This window comes from Oncorhynchus tshawytscha, linkage group LG12, assembly GCF_018296145.1.
Source record: "Oncorhynchus tshawytscha isolate Ot180627B linkage group LG12, Otsh_v2.0, whole genome shotgun sequence".
Taxonomy (NCBI): Eukaryota; Metazoa; Chordata; class Actinopteri; order Salmoniformes; family Salmonidae; genus Oncorhynchus; species Oncorhynchus tshawytscha.
Genome location: NC_056440.1, coordinates 40,897,436 through 40,912,244, shown reverse-complemented (window position 1 = coordinate 40,912,244; position 14,809 = coordinate 40,897,436). Strand labels below are relative to the sequence as shown.

Genomic DNA, 14,809 nt, shown 5'->3' with positions numbered 1-14,809 from the left:
ATACGTGCTGTGACTACCAGAGCCACACTATCTCTGACGCACCTCCCTGACGGTAACAGAGAGGATTAGTACTTTGTTTTATTGACATCTTGTCTGATTGTAGCCGAGTTGGAACATTCGTCTATCTAGGTAGGCTGAACACCCTGTGTAAAATATGGCTGACGAGATCTTTGGCTTACAGAGAAGGTAAGGAACTTGTGACCTGAGCAACAACGGCACAGCTGCTGCTACCCTACCTAGAGACTAAATTTTGTCTGACTGCTGCAATGGTCCATCGATTTTTAATAATGTTGCCGCTGTTTCCTTCTCCTTGTTATGGGTTTTGTCTCAAAGTCCGATGATGGGCTTTCCCCTTGGGACAGTAAAGTAGGTTATAGCATATTGTAACTTGCTAGCGCTGGACAGGCATTTTCTTCTAGTAGTCTTATGTCCTACTTTACATGCGTAGATTTGTCACAACACAGACATCTGTGAGTGCCAGTTGCTTGATGTTTCGCTTGAGTAGGTACTAGGTTACAAAATGAAATACTGTAGGTTACAACATTGACATATAAGAGGACACGCGTCATTTATACTCACTTTAACCTACTTCACTGGAATGGGGTCTAACGACATGAAATTCCTCCCTAAGCACTCTTTATGCTTTATCAAATGGCCTGTTCAGTGGAAGTGCCAGACTTCCTCTTACTCCCTTCCCTGGTAGGCTATAGAGTTGAGTGTTGGCTCTTTCTCGGGAGTGAACTTCTGAATGAGTCTGGCTACTAATTTTAAGTGATCATGTTAAACTGAGAATTTGAAATCCATTTCCAGGTTAATTATCACTAAGTTGTCATTGTTTCCATTATCTTTTTCATATGAACTTGGTTCATGTGGATATTATTGGTGGTTTGGCACGATGGAGAGATGGTACAATTCTCTGCTAATGATAGCCTAGTTACACAAGTCCTTTTTGCTGATAACACGTTAACCTTTGCTTGGCTCTGTGGTCTGAGAAGTCTTGTTTATGCGTGCGTACTTGCAGTGTGCAGGAATTGAATTACCAGAGCCACACTATCTTTGAGACACCTCTGCAGGTAGGTAAGAGAGGATTAGCAATGCGTTGTGTTGACAACTGTCGGATCGTAGCAGAGTTTAAACATTTGTCACAGTAGACTGAATACCTTGCGTAGGATATGGCTGACGATAGGGTCGGGACGATACCAGTATCGTGATACTCGTTGGTATTGCGACGAGGAAATAAAACGAAGCGTATTTAACTTCTTTAGGAAAATTAGCCCTAATGTTGCAAACAAACATTTGTTGTCATCCAGAGTCACGTGTATTTATTTTCCAAGCTGTAGCACACTATTTTACATACAGCAGGTTTTTAAAAGACGAAAGAGTTTGCTTTGCGTTTTCATTTTTGCCATGGAAAAAACTATTGCTTTACTGGTGTCGTCCCTGCCCTAGCTGACAAGATTTTTACAGAGAAGGTAAGGCACTTACTTGTGACCTGAGAAACAACAGCACAGCTGCTACCCGCTGAAGAGTCTGCAATTGACTGCTGTAATGGTCCATCGATTACCGATGCTGCTGTTTCCTCCTTGTTATGGGTTTTGTCACTGAGTTCGGTAATGGTTTTCCACTTGGGATAGTAAAGTAGCCTATAGCATAATGTAACTTGCTAGCGCTGGATGGGAATGTTCTTCGAGTAGTCCTATGTCCAATTTTACCGGGACATACTTTACATGATCGTTTTGTCACATCACAGAAATGAGCGGTTGCTTGATGTTTCGCTTGAGTTGGTACTAGGATCCAAAATTAAAGTGTAGGTTACAACACGAAATGTTGACAAAAAATGAGAGGCGTTGACACATTTGTGGTCTTCGCCAACAACTCGTCTGTTTTTCTCCAGGCCTAGCATGTCTCACCCACACCTGGTGAAGAAGGTTCGCGAGATCCGGAAAATGGAGCTGCAGAGAGACTTCACAGTGGCCTCGCCAGCCGAGTTTGTCACCCGCTTCGGTGGCAACCGGGTCATAAATAAGGTAAGACGTCCCTGTCGGTCTGGGCCTTTTGGATGAGTGTCGCAAAATTTTAACTTTTTTTTTTTACTAAACTCCTCGTCAATCTACGTGCAACAGACTAAGCAGCCAAAATACAGCGTCAACGTTGTTCTAGAGTATTGTCGTTTATTCTCAAACTCTTTTCTTTTCTCCCTCTCTCCATTTCACTTTTGCTCTCCACCTATTTCTCTTTATCAAGGTGCTGATAGCTAATAATGGCATAGCAGCGGTCAAATGTATGCGTTCCATCCGCCGTTGGTCCTACGAGATGTTCCGTAATGAGAGGACCATCCGTTTTGTGGTGATGGTCACCCCTGAGGACCTGAAAGCCAACGCAGGTCAGTGAGACAGGTTTTCGCAGGTCATCAGCAGCAGCTCCAGAAGGATGTTCCTCATTGTGCCACTCAGCAGATCTGGAGATAAAGTCTACAGCGGGAAACGCCATAAATTATTTTATTAAATGACTCCATGGAAATATCTAAATCATTTCCCTGGAACCTCTGGAAAAATAACTGGCGTGACTGTCTGTGTGTTGCTCTTCTATAGAGTATATCAAAATGGCGGACCACTATGTACCCGTCCCAGGCGGAGCCAACAACAACAACTATGCCAATGTAGAGCTGATCGTAGACATCGCCAAGAGGATTCCTGTACAGGTCAGACTGTGTTCCTCCACTCTCACCCACAGAGACATTCCCAATCCCAAATCAAGTCACAATGTTCTATGATAAGTGGACCGGCGGCCATGAGTGTTCCAGTCAAATTCCCATGTTCTTAGGGCTTTGGTCTTATCAAGTAATTCTATTTTTATGGCTCAGACTCTGATCTCTGCTTTTTCTATTGTTCATAGGGGGTCTGGGCCGGGTGGGGTCACGCCTCTGAGAACCCCAAACTACCTGAGCTCCTGGACAAGAACGGAATCTCTTTCTTAGGTACAGCCCTGCATTAAGCCGTTTGTGGATTATTGGATTGTAATGATTTCCCATGGGTAATTTCAGGTTTAATGACATTACAACACAAGCGCCATTCATTGCGATGTAGATATCGTTGTTGATTTTTGTTGGTGTGTGTCTCAGGGCCGCCCAGTAAGGCCATGTGGGCTCTGGGAGATAAGGTGGCCTCTTCCATCGTGGCCCAGAGCGCAGACATCCCCACCCTGCCCTGGAGTGGATCAGGTGATATACCTCTCTGCCTGCACCCTTACCCTCAGACAACCCTGCCACATTCCCTATCCCCTATTACATAATACTCCTAACATACAGTATTAGGACTCTGACTGGGTTACTGAGTGGGTTGTATATTGAGACTAATGATTGTAAGGGACTGTCAGGTTATTACGAGGCCCGGAATTGAAGGGAGTTGGGAAAGAATGGCTTGTCTGTGGTACATCATCAAAGCTAATACTTTAGCAATATGAATACATTTTGCAGTTCAATAATCAATACACAGAATCATCAGATAACAGGTTTTGTGACTGCACCAAGAAGGTACAGACAATTATTGACAATTTGTTTTGAAGAGAACCTAACTCAGCCACACCTTTCACACTTGGACTCAAATGTGAAGGGCTAATCTCAAACTCAGGCAATCAGAGGTCAAGTAGACAGTCAAACCCCTCTCTGGAACTATAAAATAATGTGAATAACTGAAAAAGAGCTGATGTGATTGGTCAAAAGACCAATTAGTGGGAAAAATATCAGAATTGGGCTGCCTGTGTAAATGCAGCCTCTGTGTCCTTTGGAGAAATATAATTTAAGGTTTACGAAGTACAGTCGTGGCCAAAAGTTTTGAATGACACATTCATTTTCACAAAGTCTGCTGCCTCAGTTTGTATGATGGCAATTTGCATATATTCCAGAATGTTATGAAGAATGATCAGATGAATTGCAATTAATTGCAAAGTCCCTTTTTGCCATGCAAATGAACTGAATCCCCCAAAAACATTTCCACTGCATTTCAGCCCTGCGCACAAAAGAACCAGCTGACATCATGTCAGTGATTCTCTCGTTAACACAGGTGTGAGTGTTGACGAGGACAAGGCTGGGGATCACTGTCATGCTGATTGAGTTCGAATAACCAGACTGAAAGCTTCAAAAGGAGGGTGGTGCTTGGAATCATTGTACTTCCTCTGTCACCCATGGTTACCTGCAAGGAAACACGTGCCATCATCATTGCTTTGCACAAAAAGGGCTTCACAGGCAAGGATATTGCTGCCAGTAAGATTGCACCTAAATCGGCCATTTATCGGATCATCAAGAACTTCAAGGAGAGCGGTTCAATTGTTGTGAAGGCTTCAGGGCGCCCAAGAAAGTCCAGCAAGCGCCAGGACCGTCATTTTCTCTGAATCCCCTTTCCGATTATTTGGGGCAGCCGGTAAAAAGCTTGTCCGGAGAAGACAAGGTGAGCGCTACCATCAGTCCTGTGTCATGCCAACATTAAAGCATCCTGAGACCATTCATGTATGGGGTTGCTTCTCAGCGAAGGGAGTGGGCTCACTCACAATTTTGCCTAAGAACACAGCCATGAATAAAGAATGGCACCAACACATCCTCTGAGAGCAACTTCTCCGAACCATCCAGGAACAGTTTGGTGATGAACAATGCCTTTTCCAGCATGATGGAGCACCTTGCCATAAGGCAAAAGTGATAACTAAGTGGCTCTGGGAACAAAACATTGATATTTTGGGTCTGTGGCCAGGAAATTCCCCAGACCTTAATCCCATTGAGAACCTGTGGTCAATCCTCAAGAGGCGGGTGGACAAACAAAAACCCACAAACTCCAAGCATTGATTATGCAAGAATGGGCTGCCATCAGTCAGGATGTGGCCCAGAAGTTAATTGACAGCATGCCAGGGCAGATTGCAGAGGTCTTGAAAAAGAAGGGTCAACACTGCAAATATTGACTCTTTGCATCAACTTCATGTAATTGTCAATAAAAGCCTTTGACACTTGTGAAATGCTTGTAATTATACTTCAGTATTCCATACTAACATCTGACAAAAACATCTAAAGACACTGAAGCAGCAAACTTTGTGGAAATTAATATTTGTGTCATTCTCAACTTTTGTCCACGACTGTACACGGTAACCTCAGTGCCTTTCGACTGTAGCCTGGTCCTTTGCTGAATTCCAAGGCCTACACTCTGCGCATCGTTGTTGTGCAAAACGTGAAGGGCCTTTTTGCCCGCTGCCTTTGTTATCCAACTGTGGCTGATGTGGCAGCAGTGTAATCTCAATTTGAATGAGGGGGATGAGGTGAAGCCATTGAAGTAGAATAGGGAGCCTCCCATAGATGTCCTATTCAATTACTAGTGGCTATGCCATCAACCCTCAAAAGTTCCAGAATGGGGTGAAAATGGCAGCCATATTGGTCCGGGAGAAATAGAAACCTGTCTGATTGGAAGTAAGAGCCATAATCCTGATTTTACTTAACGCAGAAAAATAAAGTAAGGCATATGATATCAGAAATTGTGTAATAGAATTATTGTCAACCTAAAATATTGTCATAATTTCAATGAATACATGTTTTATACAAATAGTCTGTATAAATAGGCTCTGAAAGATAGTGCCTTCGGAAAGTATCCAGACCCATTGACTTTCTCCACGTTTTGTTACTTTACAGCCTTATTCTAAAAATGTTTTTTTCCCCCTCATAAATCTAACCCTAACCCTAACCCACAATACCCCATAATGACAAAGCAAAAACAGGTTTAGACATTTTTGCTAATTTAGTAGAAATAAAAACTGAAATCACAGTTACATTAGTATTCAGACACTTTACTCAGTACTTTGAAGCACCTTTAGCAGCGATTACAGCATTGAGTCTTCTTGGTATGATGCTACAAGCTTGGCACACCTGCATTTGGGGAGTTTCTCCCATTCTTCTCTGCAGATCCTCTCAAGCCCTGTCATGTTTGATGGAGAGCGTTGCTGCACTGCTATTTTCAGGTCTCTTCAGAGATGTTCGATCAGGTTCAAATCCGAGCTCTGGCTGGGCCACTCAAGGACATTCGGAGGCTTGTCGCGAAGCCACTCCCGTGTTGTCTTGGCTGTGTGCTTAGGGTCGTTGTCCTGTTGGAAGGTGAACCTTCGCCCCAGTTTGAGGTGCTGAGCGCTCTGGAGCCGGTTTTCATCAAGGACCTCTCTGCTCCGTTCATCTTTGCCTCAATCCTGTCTAGTCTCCAGTCCCTGCCACTGAAAAACATCCATGCAGCATGTTGCTGCCACCACCATGCTTCACTGTAGTAATGGTGCCAGGTTTCAGGCTAAAGAGTTCAATATTGGTTTCATCAGACCAGAGAATCTTGTTTCTCATGGTCTGAGAGTCTTTTACTGAGGAGTGGCTTCTATCTGGCTACTCTACCATAAAGGCCTGATTTGGTGGAGTGCTGTAGAGATGGTTGTCCTTCTGGAAGGTTCTCCCATCTTTACTGATGAACTCTAGAGCTCTGTCAGAGTGATCATCTTATTCTTGGTCACCTCCCTGACCAAGGCCCTTCTCCCCCGATTGTGCTCAGTTTGGCCGGGTGGCCAGCTCTAGGAAGAGTCTTGGTGGTTCCAAACTTCTTCCATTAAGAATGATGTATGCCACATTTCTTGGGGACCTTCAATGCTGCAGACATTTTTTGGAACCCTTCCCCAGATCTGTGCCTCGACACAATCCTGTCTCGGATCTCTACGGACAATTCCTTTGACCTCATGGCTTGGTTTTTGCTCTGACATGCACAGTCAACTGTGGGACCTTATATAGACAGGTGTGTAGCTTTCCAAATCCTGTCCAATCAATAGAATTTACCACAGGTGAACTCCAATCATGTTGTAGAAACGGGATGCACCAGAGCTCAATTTCGAGTCTCTTAGCAAAGGGTCTAAATACTTATGTAAATGAGGTATTTCTGTTTTTTATAAATTTGTAAACATTTCTAAACCTGTTTTGGCTTTGTCATTATGGGGTATTGTGTGTGTAGAATGCTGAATATTTATTTTAATTTTATCCATTTTAGAATAAGGCTGTAAAGTAACAACAAAATGTGGAAAGTCAAGGGGTCTGAATTAGAGGTCGACCGATTAATCGGAATTGCCGATTTCAAGTTTTCATAACAATCGGGAATCTGTATTTTTGGACTCCGATTTTGCCTTATTTAAAAACATTTTTTTTTTTAAACCTTTATTTAATCTTTATTTAACTAGGCAAGTCAGTTAATAACACATTCTTATTTTCAATGACGGCCTAGGAACGGTGGGTTAACTGCCTCGTTCAGGGGCAGAACATCAGATTTTCACCTTGTCAGCTCGGGGGATCCAATCTTACAACATTACAGTTAACTAGTCCAACGCAATAACGACATGCCTCTCTCGTTGCACTCCACAAGGAGACTGCCTGTTACGCGAATGCAGTAAGCCAAGGTAAGTTGCTAGCTAGTTAAACTTATCTTATAAAAAACAATCAATCATAATCACTAGTTAACTACACATGGTTGATGATATTACTAGATATTATCTAGCGTGTCCTGCGTTGCATATAATCTGACTGAGCATACAAGTATCAGGTGCGTAAACATTCATTCAAACAGCACTTTCGGGCGTTTTGCCAGCAGCTCTTCGTTGTGCGTCAAGCATTGCTCTGTTTATGACTTCAAGCCTATCAAGTCCCGAGATGAGGCTGGTGTAACCAAAGTGAAATAGCTAGCTAGTTAGTGCGCGCTAATAGCGTTTCAAACATCACCCGCTTTGAGCCTTGGAGTGGTTGTTCCCCTTGCTCTGGAAGCTATACTGTTACACTGGCAATACTAAAGTGCCTATAAGGACATCCAATAGTCAACGGTTAATGAAATACAAATGGTATAGAGGGAAATAGTCCTATAATTCCTATAATAACTACAACCTAAAACTTCTTGCCTGGGAATATTGAAGACTCATGTGAAAAGGAACCACCAGCTTTCATATGTTCTCATGTTCTGAGCAAGGAACTGAAACGTTAGCTTTCTTACATAGCACATATTGCACTTTTAATTTCTTCTCCAACACTTATTTATTTAAACCAAATTGAACACATTTCATTATTTATTTGAGGCTAAATTGATTTTATTGATGTATTATATTAAGTTAAAATAAGTGTTCATTCAGTATTGTTGTAATTGTCCTTATTACAAATAAATAAAATAAAAAAATCAGCCGAGTTAATCGGTATCGGCTGTTTTGGACCTCCAATAATCGGTATCGGCGTTGAAAAATCATAATCGGTCAACTTCTACTCTGAATACTTTCCGAAGGCACTGTATGTAAACAGCCATGCATGCATGTCTACATTTTTGGTTTCATGGAAAGCTGTGTGTGCTATTATGTGATACAATGTCAGTACTTGTTGCATTTACAACTTGTCTAAGTCCTATCATCAGCTGTTTTCAACCAGTGTATGGCTGTGGGTTGACTGCATTGTTTGAATGGAATGTTGGTATATTGGCAGTTATTTAAAACAATTATGGAATAATGTCTCTAAAATTGGCTGGCTGGCTAGCACATAAGATATAGTAAATTAATTTATTACAGCACTGGCAAACCATGGTTGACCAACTCTACTGCATTTGAAATTTGTGTTGCGGCGTGTTTACATGGTTTTGACGATTATTCTAATGTGCCTACACAGCCTATTGTTTATCTCTGTCATTAGTGTATTTGTATAATGCGAGGTCTCTCTGTATCACATCTGTCCGTGATTGGGAGTCCCATAGGGAGGCGGACAATTGGCCCAGCGTCATCCGGATTTGGCCGGGGTAGACCGTCATTGTAAATAAGAATTTGTTCTTAACTGACTTGCCTAGTTTAAATAAAGGTTAAATAAATACAATTAAAAATGTATTTTTCTCCTGCCTGTGCTGTAGGTCTGAGAGTAGACTGGACAGAGGACGACCAGAGGCTGGGCCACGTGATTAGCGTGCCTCCGGAGGTCTACGTGCACGGCTGCGTGCGCGACGCTGACGATGGACTGGCGGTAAGCAGCTCCACGCCATCACCCACCTCACTAACGCTGAAACCACAGAGACAACCTTTTCTAGGCAATCCCTCTGTTTGAAATAATGCCCTTTTTTTTTAAAGATGTCTAAAACAATATTTCAATGTACTTTTCCCAGAGAAAATAAAATACGGCTGCTATTCGGTTACAAACCAAGGTTCATGAATAGTGGAGCAAACTGAAGAAATGTGTTGGTTTTATACAGTAAAATTAGATTTTATGGGGAGGGTTGCTGAATGTCCTTTCATTTTCAATGTGCTTTCTCCTTTAAAGGGAGCAGACAGAATTGGCTACCCTGTGGTGATAAAAGCGTCAGAAGGAGGAGGGGGCAAGGGCATCCGGAAAGTGGACAACGCTGAGGACTTTGCCAGCTTCTTTAGACAGGTTTGTGTCGTTACACCACACACCTGTATGCTGATCCTCATTGCTGCTGGGGGACGTAGTGTCCGAGGACCACAATCAGGAAATGAATTGTGCGACATGGTGTTGTCGTCGACAATGTTTAACGCAGCGTATCTGCTTGTGTGTGTGTTTGAACTTGTTTTTAGTAAATTATCTAACAAAAATCATGCGACGGATCCTCATCCACAGGTGCAGGCGGAGGTGCCCGGCTCGCCCATCTTCGTCATGCAGCTGGCCCAGCATGCCCGTCACCTGGAGGTCCAGATCCTCGCCGACCAGTACGGCAACGCCATCTCCCTGTTTGGCAGAGACTGCTCCATCCAGCGGAGACATCAGAAGATCATTGAGGAGGCCCCGGCCACCATAGCATCTGCCACCACCTTCGAGCACATGGAGCAGGTGAGACACAGAGGGACATTTAGATACTTTTCTCTCTGCCATTATCAATTTAATATTAAATTTGAACACTAAAAGTGTTAGGGCATGCAATGGAAAATGTTTCACAATGGCATGCCCATCCCTGTTTCAGTCTGTTTTTCGTTTGGTGCCTAATGAACGTGAGCTCTCTCTTTCTCTCTCTTTCTTTCTCTCTCTCTCTTTTCTCCCCCCCATGTCAGTATGCAGTGCGGCTGGCTAAGATGGTGGGCTACGTGAGTGCAGGCACTGTGGAGTACCTCTTCTCTGAGGATGGGAGCTTCCACTTCCTGGAGCTCAACCCCCGTCTGCAGGTGGAACACCCATGCACAGAGATGATCGGAGACGTCAACCTGCCCGCCGCCCAGCTCCAGGTACGCTTCAGCCAGAGGTCAGGGGTCACACCCTAGCTATCACAGCCTCGTGGTTTAATCTCTGGGGCTTTGCATTCCAGGTTATATTTTTCCGCAGTCTCAGTAAAATTGCTATGTCATATTAATGTGGTTGTTGAGCTGTTATGTTCTGGAAGCCCTAGGGACTGATTGGAGATAGACCATGTTGGGTCTAACTGGGTCAATTTCCTTTGTTGTAGATAGCCATGGGGATCCCCCTCCACAGGATTAAAGATATCCGCGTGCTGTATGGAGAGACGCCTTGGGGGGACACCACCATCAACTTTGAGGCCCCCGACTGTGTCCCCAGTCCCCGGGGACACGTCATCGCGGCCCGCATCACCAGCGAGAACCCAGACGAGGTGTGCATTCTTAATTCTACAGGGTTGGCCGGCCATATTCTAAACAAGCTATGGCATGGGTTCTGTAGGCTCACAACTGGCCCGTCCTCTCTCCTTGTAACTCGCAGGGCTTCAAGCCCAGCTCGGGCACGGTGCAGGAGCTCAATTTCCGCAGCAGTAAAAACGTGTGGGGCTACTTCAGCGTGGGGGCTGCTGGGGGTCTGCATGAGTTTGCTGACTCCCAGTTCGGCCACTGTTTCTCCTGGGGGGAGAACCGAGAGGAGGCCATTTCGTGAGTTTTTCCTTACCTTCTGCCGTAGACTAGACTATCAGTCCTTCCGATGATGGTTCTATCGACCCCTAGCCCCTACTTCCTAGCCACTCCTGGACACCTGAGAGGATTGGAAAGGTGGAAGCAACAATTCCACCTGGCCAATCAGAAGGCAAGGTGAAGCTATTATCGTAAGAGTTTTCCAATCCTCAGATCTACAGGAGCGACAAGGGTGTATGGGTTAGGCCCGGTTCCGTTTGGAATGCAGCCTGAGTTAACAGTGTGTGTTGGTGTCTTGCTGTACCTGGGTGGTGATAGTGGTGGTGGTTACTGTGTGGTGGTGCAGGAACATGGTGGTGGCCATGAAGGAGCTGTGTATCCGGGGGGACTTCAGGACCACGGTGGAGTACCTCATCAAGCTGCTGGAGACTGAGAGCTTCAGGAACAACGACATCGACACCGGCTGGCTGGATAATCTCATCGCTGATAAAGTTCAGGTAGAGAGCACCCTTGTGAAGTATCAATGTGAATCTGAACCATTTCAATCCTGTAAATCTAACAGTTGGTAAAAACAAATCTTAGAACGTGCTTGTGTGTGGCGTGTTTTCCCCCGAAGGCAGAGAGGCCAGACACCACGCTGGGCGTTGTCTGTGGGTCGTTACACGTGGCGGACGCCAGCTTCAGGAAGAGCATGTCTGACTTCCTGCACTCACTGGAAAGGTGAGTACTACTTTACTGACTTTATTGTCCCCTTGGGGACATTTTGTTGCAGTTTAAAGTGGCATTTAAATAACAAAACAAATTGACAATACAACATTCATAACAGTTACATACCAATAAAAAGAGACTAACCTGCTGGCCTTACTGAGTGGATAGGAACATTAGCCTGCTGGCCTTACTGAGTGGATAGGAACATTAGCCTGCTGGGCTTACTGAGTGGATAGGAACATTAGCCTGCTGGCCTTACTGAGTGGATAGGAACATTAGCCTGCTGGCCTTACTGGGTGGATAGGAACATTAGCCTGCTGGCCTTACTGAGTGGATAGGAATATTAGCCTGCTGGCCTTACTGAGTGGATAGGAACATCAGCCTGCTGGCCTTACTGAGTGGATAGGAACATCAGCCTGCTGGCCTTACTGAGTGGATAGGAACATTAGCCTGCTGGCCTTACTGAGTGGATAGGAACATTAGCCTGCTGGCCTTACTGAGTGGATAAGAACATTAGCCTGCTGGGCTTACTGAGTGGATAGGAACATTAGCCTGCTGGCCTTACTGGGTCAATAGGAACATTAGCCTGCTGGCCTTACTGGGTCAATAGGAACATTAGCCTGCTGGCCTTACTGGGTCAATAGGAACATTAGCCTGCTGGTCTTACTGAGTGGATAGGAACATTAGCCCCAGCTATTTAGGAGGGATATCACACCTGGCACCAATGGTCTAATTCTGTTTTTCTTGCCGAGGGGTGCCCTATACCTGCGCCCAGAGGGGAGTAGTTCAAAGTCCAGGTACGGGGGGTGGTTTGGGTCGAAAACGATTTTGTGAGCCTTGCGGAGGGCCCTGACATGAAAGATCTCCTCCAGGCCTGTCTGTTTGACTCCATATACCTTGCTTACTGTGGCAGCATATTTCTCTGGCTGACAGTGGCATTAACAAACCAACAAACAATAAACAAAAAGTTAAAACCCTCTCATTGAAAGATTTGTAAAACAGAGGGCCAAGTGTGATTCGTCACACCACTCTACAGTCGTTTAGGACCGGGTCATGGTGTTTCCCGTCGTCATGCATCAGTGAACTTAACAAGGTGTCTGTCAGGATGGTAACTAGTACAGCTATTAATGTACAGGAGTGGGGACAAAACACATCCTTGAGGAGAGCCTGTGATGGTGGTGCTTATGTCCGATACGTGGGGACCTACTATGACCCGCTGTGACCTCTGGCTCAGGAAGTCCAACAGCCACAAAACCAGGCAGAAGAAAAGTCAACAAACGGAACTCTGACATGGGATTTGGCACCCTCTAGATGTCTATAGGCCATGTTGAGGAGTGTAAGAATGGCATCATCAACTCCTCTGCTTGGCTGATCTAACTAGCTGAAGGACTAAAAACAAAAGATAACCATTTTAAAATATACTGTGTCCGTAAAATATGTACAGTTGAAGTTGGAAGTTTACATACACTTAGGTTGGAGTCATTAACTCGTTTTTCAACAACTGCACACATTTCTTGTTAACAAACTATGGTTTTGGCAGTTAGGACATCTAGGACAAGTCAGTTAGGACATCTACTTTGTGCAGGACACAAGTCATTTTTCCAACAATTGTTTACAAACGGATTATTTTACTATCACAATTCCAGTGGGTCAGAAGTTTACATACACTAAGTTGACTGCCTTTTAAACAGCTTGGGAAATTCCAGAAAATTATGTCATGGCTTTAGAAGCTTCTGATGGGCTAATTGACATCATTTGAGTCAGTTGGAGGTGTACTTGTGGATGTATTTCAAGGCCTACGTTCAAACTCACTGCCTCTTTGCTTGACATCATGGGAAAATCATAAGAAATCAGCCAAGACCTCAGAAAGAAAATTGTAGACCTCCACAAGTCTGGTTCATCCTTGGTAGAAATTTAGTGAAGGTACCACATTCATCTGTACAAACAATAGTACGCAAGTATTAACACCATGGGACCACGCAGCCGTCATACCGCTCAGGAAGGAGGTGCGTTCTGTCTCCTAGAGATGAATGTACTTTGGTGCGAAAAGTGCAAATCAATCCCAGAACAACAGCAAACAACCTTGTTAAGATGCTGGAGGAAACAGGTAAAGTATCTATATTCACAGTAAAACGCGTCCTATATCGACACAACCTGAAAGGCCGCTCAGCAAGGAGGAAGCCACTGCTCCAAAACGGCCATACGGTTTGCAATTGCACATGTAAACTTCCGACTTCAACTGTACGTATTTTACACACACACTGTGTTTTTAAAACGGTTATCTTTTTTGTTTTTAGGCCTTCAGCTAGTTAGATCGAGTGTCTATCTACCATATTTCTTACACCAATCCTATTATTTTAAATCTTTGGGGGGAGGAGCGAACACCTCTGTAAGCAGCAAGAGAATCTCAATGCCTCCCTAGCCCGTCTTATTACTCTAATGCTTGTGCTATGTACTTTTCTAAATCCAGTATGTGAAATGTCTTCTTGTAGAGGCCAGGTGTTGCCCGCAGCCAGTCTGCTGAATACTGTTGATGTGGACCTGATCTACGAGGGGGTCAAATACTGCCTCAAGGTAGGCGGACCTGATGTTACACCTCTCTCATTCTCTGTCATGACTGAACTTCCTCATTCTCTCGGGGACAAATCCTAACCAGTCAAGGTTTCACTTAGTCGCCCATTGACATCAGTGCATGACTAAGTGAAAATGTGTCTAAAGAGGAAGTTATCAACCAATTCAACCCCCAACTGTGTTTTATGACTGACAGGTAGCTCGCCAGTCCCCCACTACGTACGTCATCATCATGAACGGCTCGGACATCGAGATCGATGTCCACCGGCTGAGCGACGGCGGGCTCCTGCTCTCCTACAACGGCAGCAGCTACACCACCTACATGAAGGAGGAAGTGGACAGGTGAGACTTCCTGACCATCTCAAATCTGAATGGATGGATGGACTGGCCATGAAGTCGATACTTTCAAAATTTGTCTCACTTGGGAGTTGATGCACCATCGTGAACGTATGCGTTTGTAACCCTCTAGCTACCGCATTACTGTTGGCAACAAGACGTGTGTGTTTGAGAAGGAGAGGGACCCCACGGTGCTGAGGTCGTCCTCTGCTGGTAAACTCCTGCAGTACCTGGTGGAGGATGGAGGCCATATCTGCGCCGGGAACTCGTATGCGGAGATCGAGGTGAGCAGAGGGTTCCATGAGAACATACTGTACCA

General features: G+C 44.6%; 2 protein-coding genes across 10 annotated transcripts in view; one reads left to right on the top strand and one right to left on the bottom strand.

Annotated features, from left to right (window-relative positions):
- pole (polymerase (DNA directed), epsilon) overlaps window positions 1-1,872 on the bottom strand; it is a 38,235-nt gene extending 36,363 nt beyond the window's left edge. The window contains exon 1 of the mRNA XM_024439393.2: window positions 1,486-1,872. The gene's annotated coding sequence lies outside the window, so the exon portion shown is untranslated. The remainder of the gene's footprint in view (window positions 1-1,485) is intronic.
- Window positions 1-14,809, top strand: part of acacb (acetyl-CoA carboxylase beta) — a 42,586-nt gene that overhangs the window by 9,259 nt on the left and 18,518 nt on the right. For 8 of the 9 annotated variants that reach the window (XM_024439384.2, XM_024439387.2, XM_024439386.2 and 5 more), the window contains 16 exons: window positions 1,895-2,027; window positions 2,245-2,383; window positions 2,592-2,701; window positions 2,896-2,977; window positions 3,122-3,220; window positions 8,925-9,034; window positions 9,329-9,439; window positions 9,647-9,856; window positions 10,075-10,245; window positions 10,464-10,625; window positions 10,733-10,896; window positions 11,222-11,372; window positions 11,492-11,595; window positions 14,076-14,157; window positions 14,351-14,496; window positions 14,624-14,774. In XM_024439384.2, coding sequence (XP_024295152.1) covers window positions 1,895-2,027; window positions 2,245-2,383; window positions 2,592-2,701; window positions 2,896-2,977; window positions 3,122-3,220; window positions 8,925-9,034; window positions 9,329-9,439; window positions 9,647-9,856; window positions 10,075-10,245; window positions 10,464-10,625; window positions 10,733-10,896; window positions 11,222-11,372; window positions 11,492-11,595; window positions 14,076-14,157; window positions 14,351-14,496; window positions 14,624-14,774 — 2,125 coding nt within the window. Of the gene's footprint in view, window positions 1-95; window positions 187-1,894; window positions 2,028-2,244; window positions 2,384-2,591; window positions 2,702-2,895; window positions 2,978-3,121; window positions 3,221-8,924; window positions 9,035-9,328; window positions 9,440-9,646; window positions 9,857-10,074; window positions 10,246-10,463; window positions 10,626-10,732; window positions 10,897-11,221; window positions 11,373-11,491; window positions 11,596-14,075; window positions 14,158-14,350; window positions 14,497-14,623; window positions 14,775-14,809 lie in introns of those variants that run through there. The other variant, XM_024439388.2, reaches the window with a different exon arrangement.